The sequence below is a fragment of the Priapulus caudatus genome, unplaced genomic scaffold, assembly GCF_000485595.1.
Source record: "Priapulus caudatus unplaced genomic scaffold, Priapulus_caudatus-5.0.1 Scaffold27, whole genome shotgun sequence".
NCBI classification, from domain to species: Eukaryota; Metazoa; Priapulida; class Priapulimorpha; order Priapulimorphida; family Priapulidae; genus Priapulus; species Priapulus caudatus.
This window is the reverse complement of record NW_014577088.1, coordinates 636,071-651,950: the sequence shown is the minus strand read 5'-3', so window position 1 is coordinate 651,950 and position 15,880 is coordinate 636,071. Positions and strand designations below refer to the sequence as shown.

The 15,880-nt window shown below is 47.7% G+C and overlaps 1 protein-coding gene across 1 annotated transcript in view; it reads left to right on the top strand.

The window, feature by feature from the left end:
• LOC106814922 (spondin-1-like) overlaps positions 1-15,880 on the top strand; it is a 43,638-nt gene that overhangs the window by 18,310 nt on the left and 9,448 nt on the right. Inside the window, exons 6-7 of the mRNA XM_014819307.1 lie at positions 389-643; positions 4,349-4,592. Coding sequence (XP_014674793.1) covers positions 389-643; positions 4,349-4,592 — 499 coding nt within the window. The remainder of the gene's footprint in view (positions 1-388; positions 644-4,348; positions 4,593-15,880) is intronic.

The window sequence follows — 15,880 nt, the reverse complement described above, 5'->3', positions numbered from 1 at the left end:
TAAATCTATTCGATGCGCCGAGAATAAATGCTTTAAGTACGTGCCTGCTGGTGAATATAATGATAGTCGCTGTGCCATAGCAATGTTTTTGCCACTCCTTGCATTGGCTTTCCATTATACTGTACTCATCTCATATATATATGTGTGTGTGTGTGTGTGTGTGTGTGTGTGTGTGTGTGTGTGTGTGTGTGTGTGTGTGCGTGTGTGTGTGTGTGTGTGTACGCGCGCGTGTGTACGTTCGCGTGCGCGTATGTGTGCGTGCCTGTGTGTATGCACGTGGCTGCGCGCTACTGCAATGAGAGCAGGCCGAGCTGAGGTCACAAAATGTCAAATCTACGTTTTAACTGTGCTGACCATCACCAGCACCCACCCCCGTTTCCTTCTACAGTCCAACAACATCAGAACGATCGTGAAGGCGCGCGGTCTCTGGTACCCAACGTTCGTCGGCAAGAGCTACGCCACGGCCCGCACGGACCGCCGCCACCATCTCCTGTCCATGCTTAGCATGCTCGGCCCGAGCCCCGACTGGACGGTCGGGGTCAGTGCGCTTGACCTCTGCCTGCCCAACTGTTCGTGGGTGGAGAACAAAGTAGTGAATCTACGCCCCATCGACATGGGGACGGACAGCGGCACCTCCTACATGGTGAGGCGTACATAGATCGCAAACTCTCTTTCTCTTCGAGGAAAGGGGGCTAGGGAATTTAGATTGCGGTATGATTAGCACAGGTCGAGTCGCGAGGGATTCGTGCGAGGACATGATATTTAACAAGTCTTATATTCATTATTCATATATCGTATATCATATATCATTATTCATAACAAGTTATTATTCATTAGACGAATTCTGGTGTAGTGTAAAGCGCGATGCATGCTACGCGATGACGTTTTGCGTTGAAAGTGTCAACTGGTCCGCACGGTTCCTCCCGAAATCTATTCGTACATCAACCGACCTTCACATAATTATTCGATCGTACTTTCTTCTGTTAGCTTTGTCATATTTTTTCGTTTTACATACAGTGACATTGCCCCCAGACAAATGTACCGTACGTACTTACTACATTAATTCTATACGTTTGGAATCGGGGCTGTTCAAGGAACGTGTGCATGAGACGAAATCCTTGCTTGTGTGTGTGTGTGTGTGTGTGTGTGTGTGTGTGTGTGTGTGTGTGTGTGTGTGTGTGTGTGACGCGCATATGTGCCGCCTAGTTGAAGTCTTTTAATGCCGTATCGGAGAATCTTTCTGCACGAACATTTTAAACATTCGACTATTTAACATCGCCTCGTTTTCAATTAAACGTCACATCGCGGCGCGCAATTCATGTAATATGCAAGCATTAACACTCAAAGAGCTTAACATTATCTCCTGTTATCTCCGTGTGCAGTAGATGCACAAAAGGCTGTACGGTTCCGCATACCGTGTTTGCGTCTATATATAACACAAATAATACGGTGTCGTATTTTATCTTATTCTACTGCCTGCCATACGACGGTATATTGCCCACGAACCGTTGGTAAATGAGTAAATTATGCTGTATTGTGCAGTAGAGTACACCTCTTTAAATGACAGAGGATGCAGGGTACCTTATAGTACGCGTCTTTTAATCACAGATTATTTCAGACGCATCTGTCGCTATCGGGAGTTTGTACGGTGACTAAACCCTCAGGGGCTAACTTGTTTATCATGTAAAGCGCAATGAGACGCTGCTCCATAACGAGTGTCTCATTGGATGACGTTATTCATGAATGCATTGGTCTCTCGGATGTGGCGCAATCTGAGCAAAAAAGCATTCATACGGATGAAAGGCAACGTAATTTCGATGAAATACGAAGTTCTACTAAAGAATATTATGCGGTCAGATTTTCTCGTGTGTTTCTCCAAGTTAATTTGCGTGTGTTTATTCAATTCTCAAGCGTCGGTCATAAAATAGGATGAGCTAGACCGTCCTATGTAATATATTATCATGCTTTCAAACGACCAGCCAGCGAAGGCTGGCTACACGACGCAACATCACTCACGATGCAATGTGACGCATGATACAAGGTTACGCATGACACGACGTGACGCACCGGCGCAACATCACGCACGACGCCATGCGACGCATGATGCAAGGTTACGCATAACACGACGTGACGCACTGGCGTAACGTGACGCACTGGCGCAACGTGACGCACTCCGATGTGTGACGCCTGGCATGATCGGTGCACTCGATGCAACACGACGCAAGCCGTGATGTGACGCACGTCGAAACGTGGCGCACGCCGTAATATGACGCAGGCCGCAATGCAACGCAACGCACGACGCGCCGCACAATACATGACGCTTACGGCGTAGGACACGTAACCGCATCGTGACGCACTTGACATCGCGACGCAGCGAGACGTGACGCGGGCGACGTGACTCGTCGTACGGCGGTAAGGTGACATCTGACACTATGGGACAGCGTTGCTGAGCAGCCTCCTTCTCCTCCTGCAAAGTCTTCTTCCTTCTGCGAAGGCTTTCTCCTACAAAGGCTTCCTCCTCCTACGAAGGCTTCCTCCTGTAAAAGCTTCTCCCTGTGAAAGCTTTCTCCTGCAAAGGCTTCTCCCTGTGAAAGCTTTTCCCTCCGAAGGCTTCATCCTCCTGCGAAGGCTTCCTCCTCCTGCAAAGGCTTCCCCCTTCTACACGAAGGCCGACGTCTTACAGCGACGTCTGTACAGCTTCTCCTGCTCGGCCGATTCATATTTTATACGTCGGCTGTAACCGCCGCAATCTATTTCGCACGGGCGATTCGATCACCGGCGGCGAGAGCAAAAAACACGTGCGTCTCGCAGAGTAGACGAAAAAACCTGTCGTAATAGCCGCGGGGAGATTAATGCTGCCCGGCGAGAAATGCGCCTGCGTGCGCGGTCACTGCGAGAGAGAGAGATAGAGAGAGAGAGAGCGTGGATTGTGCGAGCGAAGGAGCTCGAGCTGCTTGCGCCGGAAAGCGGAGGCTTTCCCTCCTCGGCGTGCATTGTCTTTTGCTCGGCTTGCCTTCGAAATTTACGAGACGTCTTAAAGCCGTCGCGTTGAAATTATTACAAAAAGCGAAATACTGGAGTTTTGTGACGTCGGAACTAAACCGCGCGCACGCGCGCGTTTGTATGCGCGCGCATTTGGGTATATGGTAGCACGTGCCTTCGTGTGTACGCGCATATGTGCCGCCTTGTGTGTGTGTGCTGTGTGTGGTGTGTGTGTTGTGTGTGGTGTGTGTGTGTGTGCGTGTGTGTGTGTGTTTGTGTGTGTGTTGGTTCGTGTGTGTGTGTGTGTACGCGCGCGCGGTGTACGTTCGCTGTGCGCGTATGTGTGCGTGCTGTGTGTATGCACGTGGCTGCGCGCCTACTGCAATGAGAGCAGGCCGAGCTGAGGTCACAAAATGTCAAATCCTACGTTTTAACTGTGCTGACCATCACAGCACCCACCCCGTTTCCTTCTACAGTCCAACAACATTCGAACGATCGTGAAGGCGCGCGGTCTCTGGTACCAACGTTCGTCGGCAAGAGCTACGCCACGGCCCGCACGGGACCGCCGCCACCATCTCCTGTCCATGCCTTAGCATGCTCGCCGAGCCCCGACTGGACGGTCGGGGTCAGTGCGCTTTGACCTCTGCCTGCCCAACTGTTTCGTGGGTGGAGAACAAAGTAGTGAATCTACGCCCCCATCGACATGGGGACGGGACAGCGGCACCTCCTACATGGTGAGGCGTACATAGATCGCAAACTCTCTTTCTCTTCGAGGAAAGGGGGCTAGGGAATTTAGATTGCGGTATGATTAGCACAGTTCGAGTCGCGAGGGATTCGTGCGAGGACATGATATTTAACAAGTCTATTATTCATTATTCATATATCGTATTCATATATCATTATTTCATAACAAGTTATTATTCATTAGACAAATTCTGGTGTAGTGTAATGCGGCGATGCAATGCGATAAACGTTTTGCGTTGAAAGTGTCAACTGGTCCGCCCGCCTCTCCCGAAATCTATTCGTGACATCAACCGACTTCACATATTCGATCGTACTTTCTTCTGTTAGCTTGTCATATTTTTTCGTTTTACATACAGTGACATTGCCAGACAAATGTACCGTACGTACTTTACTACATCAATTCTATACGTTTGGAAATCGGGTCTGTTCAAGGCGATGTGTGCATGAGACGAATCCTTGCGCTTGTGTGGTGTGTGTGTGTGTTGTGTGTGTTGTGGTGTGTGTGTGGTGTGTGTTGTGTGTGTGTGTGTGTGTGCGGGGGTTTCGCGCGTGCGTGTGTGCGTGTGTGCGTGCGTATAATATATATATATATTATATATAACGTGTCCGCCTTTGCTCACAGTCCGTCAACCAGCCGACGATACCCCAGGAGCCGATCTACGGCATCACCAGCGCACACCCAAACAACCCATCCTCTCCGTTCTGGAGCGAGAGTGGCGAGGAGATCCCTCCGCTAGCAAAGCTAACCATAGAGAGGAAGCGACTCTACGAGCGGCCGTGCGACGTCGTCTATGTATTCGAGGACGACGATGACGATGGCGACGACGGAGGAGTCGATGTGGGCATGATGAAACCGAAGGGAACATGTAATAATTCACTTATACGTCGTCGTGTATATTTGTCAGTAGTGTGGAGAGCATGCATCATCGTAATAGCTAGAGTACGTATAGACTCTAGCGTTTATGTGCTCTTGACATTATAATCGGAAGTAACACCGCGTAGTAACCGGATGCCCGTGGCGTCGTAAGTAATTTACTAAGCTTTTTTGTGCGTCCTCCAATTACGCGCGCAATTATATATGCTGCTCAGAATAATTTATGTCCACAATGAAATCCTCTTAACCATAGCAGTGTAGACCGTAATCGGATCGTCTGCATAAACGAAAACGAGTCAGTATTAAGTAATGAAATGCCTGAGCGTTTGAAGCCCCCCTCCATGCATGCACGCACGCACGCACGCACGCACGCACGCACACACGCACACACCAACGCACGCACACACACCAGCACACACACACACAACAATTTCTTAATATTAGTAGTAATATATGCTTGCTTGTTAATATTTACTAGGATGCGTTTTGTATTAATCGTGATATTCTATGTGATATTGTGAATTTCTCGCTTCACGTACAGTGCCGCCTGTCTCCGACAAATGCGGCCGGAACTCCTTTGGTCCGACTGGTCCTACTGTAGCGTCACTTGTGGAAGGGAATGGCCAACTAGCAGCGCGCATACTACAAGCCTGACATGGCCCGCGTCTGCCAATAAGGAACTCATGGAGGAAAACGGCGTGTATGACGGCCTCAACTGTGAAAAGTGTGTACACGTGTGCCTTACTGTTCAAATACATGTACAAGTATAACTGTTATGCTACAATATTCTTACATGTGTAACTGCCTTCTGAACCAAAGTTTAAAGCTCATGCTTGGTCTGCCGTAGATACTTTCGGGTGTGACTTCTTGCTATCTACGATTGCAGGTTTTTGTATGGGTACATACGCAAAATTAGTTGTTATCGGTGGGTGTGTACAAGGTTAACCTGACCATCTTTCACATACCAAACCTTTCATCTGTGAGAGCTACATTTAATGTGGCCTGGCCTGTAGTATGGCCGACTATAAGTTTGGCTTGCTTTTTGCTTGACTTTAGCTTTTTATGTGCCGTTATTCGGCATCCGATTGTTCTGTTGCAGTTATATCACTGTTCTACGTAAAATACGATATGTCGAACATTGATGTACCCGGTGGTGTGCATCTTATAAACAGACACATTGATGAATGGAAACCGTAATGAACTGTGAGAAGAAAATCGTGCGTGACTAATTGACTATAGTGTTCGGCTAAAAACTTAAAACGACGCATTCAGTTGGTTCACTGCCAGACACACGGTGATCGAGAGCTCATAGGCCTACTCATACTATATCCGACCACATCCTGTATATCGTATTCGATATTACCCGTTTACAGAACAGATAATAACAAATAGAGTCCGTAAACAGAGAATGAATTATTATTATATCCGCACACAGTATGCCGAGTCCGAAATGCGCTGTGACCCACTGGTCGGACTTGGACCCCATGCAGCGCCACCCTGCTGGTCAGGCAATGCAGGCTTCGAGCCAGGCAGTACGAGGACGACGTTGGTGCGGTATGATGGGATGCGAGGTTAATCTGCTGAAAGACAGAGTGTAATGAGGCAAGCACGATTTACTCGACTTAAAGGACTTACCTTTCTCGGCAGCTTTCAGCGCGTAAAGCTGGTTTGAGCGGGTGCATCTATGGCGGTTTTGTGATGTAGCAGATATTTTTTGCGTTAACAACTAGCATCCGTGTTATTGATTGAAGTGACGGGCAATTAATTCTAGACTTTTATGGACGAAGCCAGTCAAGACAGTACATTTACTTGGATTCGTTTGCTGAGAACAAATTGACGTTGGTGATGTTGCTGTTTTCCTTTCGCATGAAGAACCCTGTAATCTCCAGATGTGCGTATGACACTGTCCCTCTGTCCTTCTAACACCAGGGTACGAGCTGCGAGCAGACGCTTGCGCGACAACAGAGTGGACAGCTTGGTCTGAATGCAGTGAGACGTGCGGAAAAGGCATGAGCTTCCGTGGCCGTATGTACGTGAACAAGGTGAGCATGCATCCGTTATACATAACTTCCAGGGATGAAATGGGTTTAGTTGGGTCAAGAAAAAATTTGTGCGTTTTTCGGTTAGATTAAAATGAAAGTTGTAGGTGGGCAAATAGATGAAGACGTTTTCTTGTGAAACTCTTTTATTGCTTAATTGCTTGGCTATGTAGACAGGTTGTTATCTACCTAGCAGTTTGTGAGATAACCAATCTAACAGATAACTCCAGGATCCAAGATAACTCCAGGAGAACTACAAAGGACACGACAAGATCGTTGTACGAGATCGAGGGGCTTGAAATCTTTTTCGGAAAAAGAATTATAATAACGTAATACAAGGATGCCGAAAATTTGCAGCGATTGTCGAGTAGTGAGAAACACACCTTTTGTTTGATGTCGCGACTGTAGCGCCCCCCACCGCCACCTCGTGGTCGTTGTCGCCGCGATATTGTGGTTAATCAGTCGGCTGTCCGTGATTGATTATACGGTGTGTCCGGGGAGAAACTACTTCCGGAGACGGGCGTGGCCTGGGTCCCGCCAGGTAAAGTCGTAATGGAACGATCGCTGGATTGCGGGAGAGCCGCGGTGATTCCAAACGTTCGAATACATGAACATTGCAGTGCGGTGACGATTTCCGTCGGGATTGCAAAGTTTATTGACTCCAGAGCAACAGCATTCGCCATTGCATGACTCGCAAAAGAAGAGACATTCACGGCAAATAAAGAAATCACATGGTGCGAAGGTAGAGACCCCACAGCAGTTCTTGTAGAAAATCAAGTTCTAGAGTTTTTCTGCCGAACTAACAATGGTTCACAGCATAGAATTCAAACTTGACAGAAGTAAAGTCTCTGTTGGGTCGATAAAGATACATACACACATACAATCCCATACTAAAAGAACTGAACTATTCACTTTTAAGCTGCCTCCCAATTTCGAGAGTCATTTACAAGTATTTCACACTATAACCGGGCAGCGGAATTTTTTTTCCCACTTGAGTTCCGGACCACAGCCAATCAGCGCACTCCATTCACTCGACTTCCTCGAAGCAACAATGTAAAATGAATACCCTATCCCTAACACTAACCCTAACCCGTAACCGAACGCTAACACTAACTATAATCCAACCATATATATACGAACCATATATTACAAAACACTATCTATGGTGGGTCCGGAACTCAAGTGGGAAAAAAAATTATGCAACTGGCGAACCGCGCCGCTACAGGTCAGCGAGGCCGGTCAAGTCTATCAGCGAAACCCCAGTGGTACGGAAGCCTACCACTACCACTCTTCGTGTACTAAATACACTAGAAGGTTCCTACAGGAGCAGAGTGAACCTGTCTATGGAATACATGCGAGCAAGCTGTCTCGTCTGTCGCAACCCTTCGGCTTATATGCAAGCAAAAGCTGGCGCTAGCCTCCCGAATTGCCAAGGTTATTGTTTTAACAAAAATCTGTTTGGTCAGTGAAGCGGACACAACGAGTATCATGCGCGCTTTACGTCAAAGAAGCTGACACTTCTATTATCTCGTGCGATCACATTTGTTTTGCGTGTGCATTAGTATATCATGCATAATATCAGGAGTGAATAATGACCACATTTTTAATGTCATAATTCACCCCTGGTAGTATGATATGCGCGTGCATAGCATGATCATGACACATATTCATCTCACACTTATATTATTGTGTACAAACAATATTAAAATTCATAAACATCAAAGAGACTGTAACCGAATGTTCGTTTCACGTGCAAAGCGTAAGCCTTTGGTTTGTCTGCTCCGCGTCACACGGTTAAACCTCGTGGTTCTAGCTAATGTCACCGAAGCGTTCTCTGGCTTAACTTCTATTCAACAATTCGAAGGTTTTCCACAATTACCAATCGTGAATGAAAGTTTTTCTCATTGCATACTAATCTTTAATCCACCTCCGGCTCTCTACGGAAGATAGTCTCGCTGTTCAATGAAAATAATTATAGCCGTCATTAATTTTATGTGGAATAAATCTATTCGATGCGCCGAGAATAAATGCTTTAAGTACGTGCCTGCTGGTGAATGTAATGATAGTCGCTGTGCCATAGCAATGTTTTTGCCACTCCTTGCATTGGCTTTCCATTATACTGTACTCATCGCGTGCGTGCATGCATGGAAGGGGAGGTTCAAACGCTCACGGGCATTTCATTACTTAAACTCGACTCGTTTCGTTTATGGGCAGTCGATCCGATTACCGTCTACACTGCTATGGTTAAGAGGATTTCATTGTGGACATAAATTATTCTGAGCAGCATATATAATTGCGCGCGTAATTGGAGGACGCACAAAAAAGCTTAGTAAATACTACGACGCCACGGGCATCCGGTTTACTACGCGGTGTTACTTCCGATTATAATGTCAAAAGCACATAAACGCTAGAGTCTATACGTACTCTAGCTATTACGATGATGCATGCTCTCCACACTACTGACAAATATACACGACAACGTAATAAGTAATTATTACATGTTCCTTCGGTTTCATCATGCCCACATCGACTCCTCCGTCGTCGGCCATCGTCATCGTCGTCCTCGAGAATACATAGACGACGCTCGCAGCGGCCGCTCGTAGAGTCCGTTCACTCTCTATGCGTTAGCTTGCTAGCGAGGGATCTCCTCGCCACTCTCGCGCTCCAGAACGGAGAGGATGGGTTTGTTTGGGTGTGCGCTGGTGATGCCCGTAATCGGCTCCTGGGTATCGTCGGCTGGTTGACGGACTGTGAGCAAAGGCGGACACGTTATATATAATATATATATATATATACGCACGCACACACGCACACACGCACGCGCGAACCCCCGCACACACACACACACACACACACACACACACACACACACACACACACACACAACACACACACACACCACACAAGCAAGGATTTTCGTCTCATGCACACATCCCTTGAAGCAGACCCGATTCCAAACGTATAGAATTGATGTAGTAAGTACGTACGGTACATTTGTCTGGGGCAATGTCACTGTATGTAAAAGAAAAAATATGACAAAGCTAACAGAAGAAGTACGATCGAATATGTGAAGGTCGCGTTGATGTACGAATAGATTTCGGGAGGCCCACGGGCGGACCAGTTGACACTTTCAACGCAAAACGTTATCGCATTGCATCGCGCATTACACTACACAGAATTTGTCTAATGAATAATAACTTGTTATGAAATAATGATATATGATATACGATATATGAATAATGAATAATAGACTTGTTAATATCATGTCCTCGCAGCGAATCCCTCGCGACTCGACTGTGCTAATCATACCGCAATCTAAATTCCCTAGCCCCCTTTCCTCGAAGAGAAAGAGAGTTTGGATCTATGTACGCCTCACCATGTAGGAGGTGCCGCTGTCCGTCCCCATGTCGATGGGGCGTAGATTCACTACTTTGTTCTCCACCCACGAACAGTTGGGCAGGCAGAAGGTCAAGCGCACTGACGCCCGACGCGTCCAGTCGGGGCTCGGCGAGCATGCTAAGCATGGACAGGAGATGGTGGCGCGCGTCCGTGCGGGCCGTGGCGTAGCTCTTCGCCGACGAAACGTTGGTAACAGAGACCGCGCGCCACTTCACGATCGTTCGAATGTTGTTGGACTGTAGAAGGAAACGGGTGGGTGCTGGTGATGGTCAGCAGCAGTTAAAACGTAGATTTGACATTTTGTGACCTCAGCTCGGCCTGCTCTCATTGCAGTAGCGCGCGCAGCCACGTGCATACACACAGCACGCGAAGCACATACGCCCAGCGAACGTACACCACGCGCGCGTACACACACACACACACGAACACAACACACACACAAACACACACACACACGCACACACACACACACAACACAACACACACAGCCACACACACACACACACACAAGGCGCACATATGCGCGTACACACGAAGGCACGTGCTACCATATACCCAAATGCGCGCGCATACACAAGCGCGCGCGTGCGGCGCGTTTAGTTCTGACGTCACAAAGACTCGCAATATTTCGCTTTTTGTAATAATTTCAACGCGACGGCTTTAGACGTCTCGTAAATTTCGAAGGCAAGCCGAGCAAAAGACAATGCACGCCGAGGAGGGAAAGCCTCCCGCTTTCCGGCGCAAGCAGCTCGAGCTCCTTCGCTCGCACAATCCACGCTCCTCTCTCTCTATCTCTCTCTCTCGCAGTGACCGGCACGCAGGCGGCATTTCTCGCCGGCACAATTAAATCTCCCTCGGCGCTATTACGGCAGGTTTTTTCGTCCCTACTGCGAGACGCACGTGTTTTTTGCTTCGCCCGGTGATCGAATCGCCGTGCGATATTATATTGCGGGGTTACCAGTCGACGCTAAAAATATGAATTCGGCGCGAGCAGTGAGAAGCTGTACAGACGTCGCTGTAAGACGTCGGCCTCGTGGTTAGTAAGGGGGAAGTGCCTTGGCAGAGAGGAAGCCTTCGCAGGAGGAATGAAGGCTTTGCGAGGAAAAAGCGTTCTTCTCAGGGAGAAGCCTTTGCAGGAGAAAGCTTCACAGGGAGAGAAGTTCTTCGCAGAAGAGGAAGGCCTTCGCAGAGGAGAAAGCTTTCGCAAGGAGAAGGCTTTTACAGAGAAGCCTTCGTAGGCAAGAAAGCCTTCGCAGAAGGAAGAAGACACCAGATGATAGGCAGCTGCTCAGCAACGCTGTCCATAGTTCAAATTTGCCCTCCGCCGTACGAACGAGTCACGTCGCCGCGCATTCGTCCTCGCATCGTCGCCGAGTGTCAAGTGCGTCGACGGATGCGGTTACGTGTGCCTACGCCGTAAGCGTCATGTATTGTGGGCGGCGGCGTCGTGCGTTTGCGTGTCATTGCGCCTGCGCGTCTATGTACGTAGCTGTGGCGCCACGTTTCGACGGTGCGTCACGATACGGCTTGGTCGTGTTGCCGGTTGCCAGATCATGCCAGGAGGCCGTCTAACATCGGCCAGTAGGCGCCGAGCGCGCATGCGTAGTGAACGCAGTGCGTCACGTCGGTTATTTTGCGCTAACCTTGCATCATAGCGTCGCATGGCGTCGTGGCGTGATGTTGCGCCGGTGCGTCACGTTCGCGTCATGCGTAACCTTGCATCATGCGTCACATTGCATACGTGCGTGATGTTGCGGTCGTGTAAGCCAGCTTCGCTGCTGGTTCGTTTGAAAAGCATGATATATATATGTACATATAGCGACCGGCTAGCTCATCCATTTTAATGACGCGACGCTTGAGAATTGAATACAATCACACGCAAATTAACTTGGAGAAACACACGAGAAATCTGAACCGCATATAATTCTTTATAGAACTTCGATTTTCATCGAAATTACGTTGCCTCTTCATGCGTTATGAATGCTTTTTTGCTCAGAATTGCGCCACATCCCGAGAGGACCAATGCATTCATTGATAACGTCATCCAATGAGACACTCGTTATGGAGCAGCGTTCTCATTGCGCTTTGACATTGATAAACAGTTAGCCCCTGAGGGTTTATCACGTACAAACTTCCGATAGCGACAGACTTGCTCTGAAATAATTCTGTGATTAAAGGACGCGTATACTATAGGTCCCCTGCATCTCTGTCATTTTAACAAGAGGTGTATGCTAACTGCACAATACGAGCATAATTTACTCATTTCACCGAACGGTTTCGTGGCGCCAATATACGTCGCTATGCAGGCTAGTAAGAATAAGATAAAAATACGACACCGTATTATTTGTGGTTATTATTATATTATATAGACGACAAACACGGTATGCGGAACCGTACAGCTTCAATTCTGTGCATCTTACTGCACACGGAAATAACAGGGAAGATAATGTTTACCGCTCTGTTGAGGTGTAATGCTTTGCATATTACATGAATTGGCGCGCTGCGATTGTGACGTTTTAATTGAAAAACGAGGCGATGTTAGAAGTAGTCGAATGTTAAAATGTTCGCGCAGAACGATTCCCGGATACGCATTAAGACTTCAACTATGACACACACACACACACACACACACCACACACACACACACACACACACACACACATACAACACACACACACACACACACACACCACACAGCACACAAACACACAACACCACACACACGCGACACATACCTCGCAACAGGCCACGCTACGCGACGCACGCACGGGACACATGCACACACCCGCACACAGCCACACACAACACACACACAACACACACACACACACAACAACACCACGGCAACGCAACAGCTCTTTATGACAAGATTGTCATTGTCACTACAAATTGCATAAGATGGGCAAAGCCGGAGAGCGGCGATACCGCGCGCGACCTCGGATTTCAGTTCGGCTCCAGTCGCTAGTAACTCTAATTCTGCTATTTGCTTGGGCGCGTCGGAGGCGTAGCGCCAATCTCGCACTAGTCGTAATGACTGCTGTGGGTCGCCCAATGATGTTAGACCAGTGAATGAGCACTCATTCTGTCAACTAGAAATTACTCGCGCTTAGCCGCATGACACGTAAGAGACACGCATACACTGAACACTGAACCCAATATAAGAAGAACGGAAGCACGCAATATAGAAGTACAGGAACATACTAATATAGAAGTACACGGAACACTAATATAAGAGAGAACACGGAACATATATAAGTCGAAACGGAACACTAATATAGAGAGGACACGGGAACACTAATTAACGCACGCTTATAACACACCTCATTAAAACACAAACACAAATTAAAAATGTATAAAGGGAAGCATGGGTTTGGACAGCAAATGTAGTGGTAACATCGCAGAACATGTCATCGCACAAAGTCAGCGAACACCGCTATTGGAAACACAATTTAACGTAATGCTGCGATCAAAAAAGGCGCAATTACACGTACTGTCGGCGAAAGTCTTCGATGCGTGTTTCTTGACCAGATTTCCACTCGAACAGTAATTTCGTACTTGGCTTCGTCGCTATTGCACAGCGATTGCTTTCGCCTGGCTGCGTCGCCGTGCGGGCGCGTGCCCGTAGTCTGTCCTCCTTACCGCTGGTTCTCCGGCATTGCGGTTGTTCACCGGGAGGAGGTGGGTCGTCCCCTCCTCGCACAGCTAATGGTGGTGAGGCCACCCTCGCCTCGTAATACTCACTTGTGGTTCACAGGCAACGAGCGGCTGGGAGAATTATGACGGCCGTCATTACTTAGTGTGTGCCGGACACCGCCGAGGTATATAGATAATCGTCGTTACGTGATTGACACGCATTACTAAAATGCGGATTTGCGGGCTATTTCGTCGAGTACGGAAGATTAGCGTCTTAATACCCGCAGCCCCGGAGTCTGCAAACGGGTAATTCTCGATACTAAATCGTGCGCCGAGGATTTTAGATTCGGATTCCGCGCGCGACAGTGGCTAGTGTTTAAGAGTTGAGTTCTTAGTGGCTAGGCGTTAATGTTCCCTTTTCGCGTTATGGTATTGTTGCTTGCTCGCGTCAAAAAGAAAATAGTTTCACGCGCTCCGGTTCTCCAGGGCATGCTACAGAAACTAACTAAATATCTATCCTTCTACAGCAGCGATTGTTGAAATATAACGTGCCACACGCACCTGAACATGACGCAGCCCGCCGCCTCTACGTGGTGGATTCCATATTACGCGGAACGTCGGTCTTAGCGTTGTTGTTTTTGTTAACTACTGCCTCTTGCAGAGCTTCGAGTGTTTGCTGTTGCTGTCATCTCAGAAGCTGGTGGGCAAAAATGCAAAGTACGAATCATAAACCGTATAGTAGACAGTTAAGTAACTACATATGTGCTAATTTTCATAGTTTTGGCCAAAAAATGCAACAAATTATATCCTCGGCTCTCTGTACTAAAGTGTTGCTCTCGGCTGTTACGGCGTTAGTTCTTTTGTTCTCATCGCCCTGCACAGAATTATTGCTACAACGGATCTTCTATACACTTGCTGAAACTTAAATAAATGCCACTTACCTCATTGCAACACATCATGATTAATTAACACAGAATTAATTTGATTCCCTTTTAATTCGTTTAGTCGGGCTTAGCAGCCTTTGCGATAGTTAGATAAAGCTCTCTATATGGCAGTCGTTGCTAACCAGCCTAATTGAACCCATAACGTGCCTAGTTTGTCTGTAATTTTGCAGACGATATGAAATACGTTTATAATATTTGTCCCTCAATCATCCGGGCCATTTTTAGTCAATCTAGTCTCAGAAATTGTTGTTAAACTCATTTTTGAAATCACTACATATATATTCGATATATATATATATAATATAATATACGCTTTTCGCTCTTGAAACGCAAAACGCATTACTGCTATTCCTAGCTAGCTAACGACTTGTATTTTGCATATGTAAGTTAGAGGCGATATCCGCAATGCCCGCACGAGGAAAGTACGGCGATTTGCCACGAGCAGGCTATGCGCAGTCAGCACATCGCACTGGCCAATACTGACAGCAATCCGGACTGAGCAGACCAGCGAACGAAACCCGTCACTCTGGATCGTCTGACAGATCATACCTGAAATTGTCCGGCTGCCTTACTGGCTTGGCCATCTTAAGTAGCTGCGAGAGCCAACGCCAGTAATTGGTCGCCCCTTGCGGCGCTGGCGTGGTCTAGTGAGACGAGCTGGCCAAGACAAACAGAATATCTTGTTACATAAACGCATACGATATGATCGATATAGATGGGAGTAATGTCCCACGCACATCAGCGTCTATCTTCGTTTAGTCTTATTCAAAAGATGCCATAAGCATACGAGGCCTCGATAATCGTAACTCTTAATATCGATAAAACATAAATGGGTCGCTCAGTAAGGACTGCGAACTACGTATAAAGACTACAGACTATGAAACGCGATAAGACGCGTTCAGCGTGTAATGATGCTCTGCAGGTTTTGCATGCGACTGTTACGTGTTATATGCGGGTCTAGCCCGCAGGCACCAGACCTGGTCTCCTATGATCAGCTTTGAAACATTGTTAGCCAAGCGAAATCAACAGAAACAATACTAATGACATTCTTAGTCGGGGCGTCGCGATGATTGCTAATTAGGCTATTTAATCAGATCAGCAGCAGATGCTGACGGCCAGAGTTGTCACTCGTACTATCGAATCAATTACTTACACGCGTGCAGCCTATCCGAGTAAGGGGGGGGGGGGGGGGGGGGGGGAGGGGGGGGGGGGGGGTGCAGCCGTCTTCACTATGACACTGGCATTCACTGTACCGTGTGTTGCGC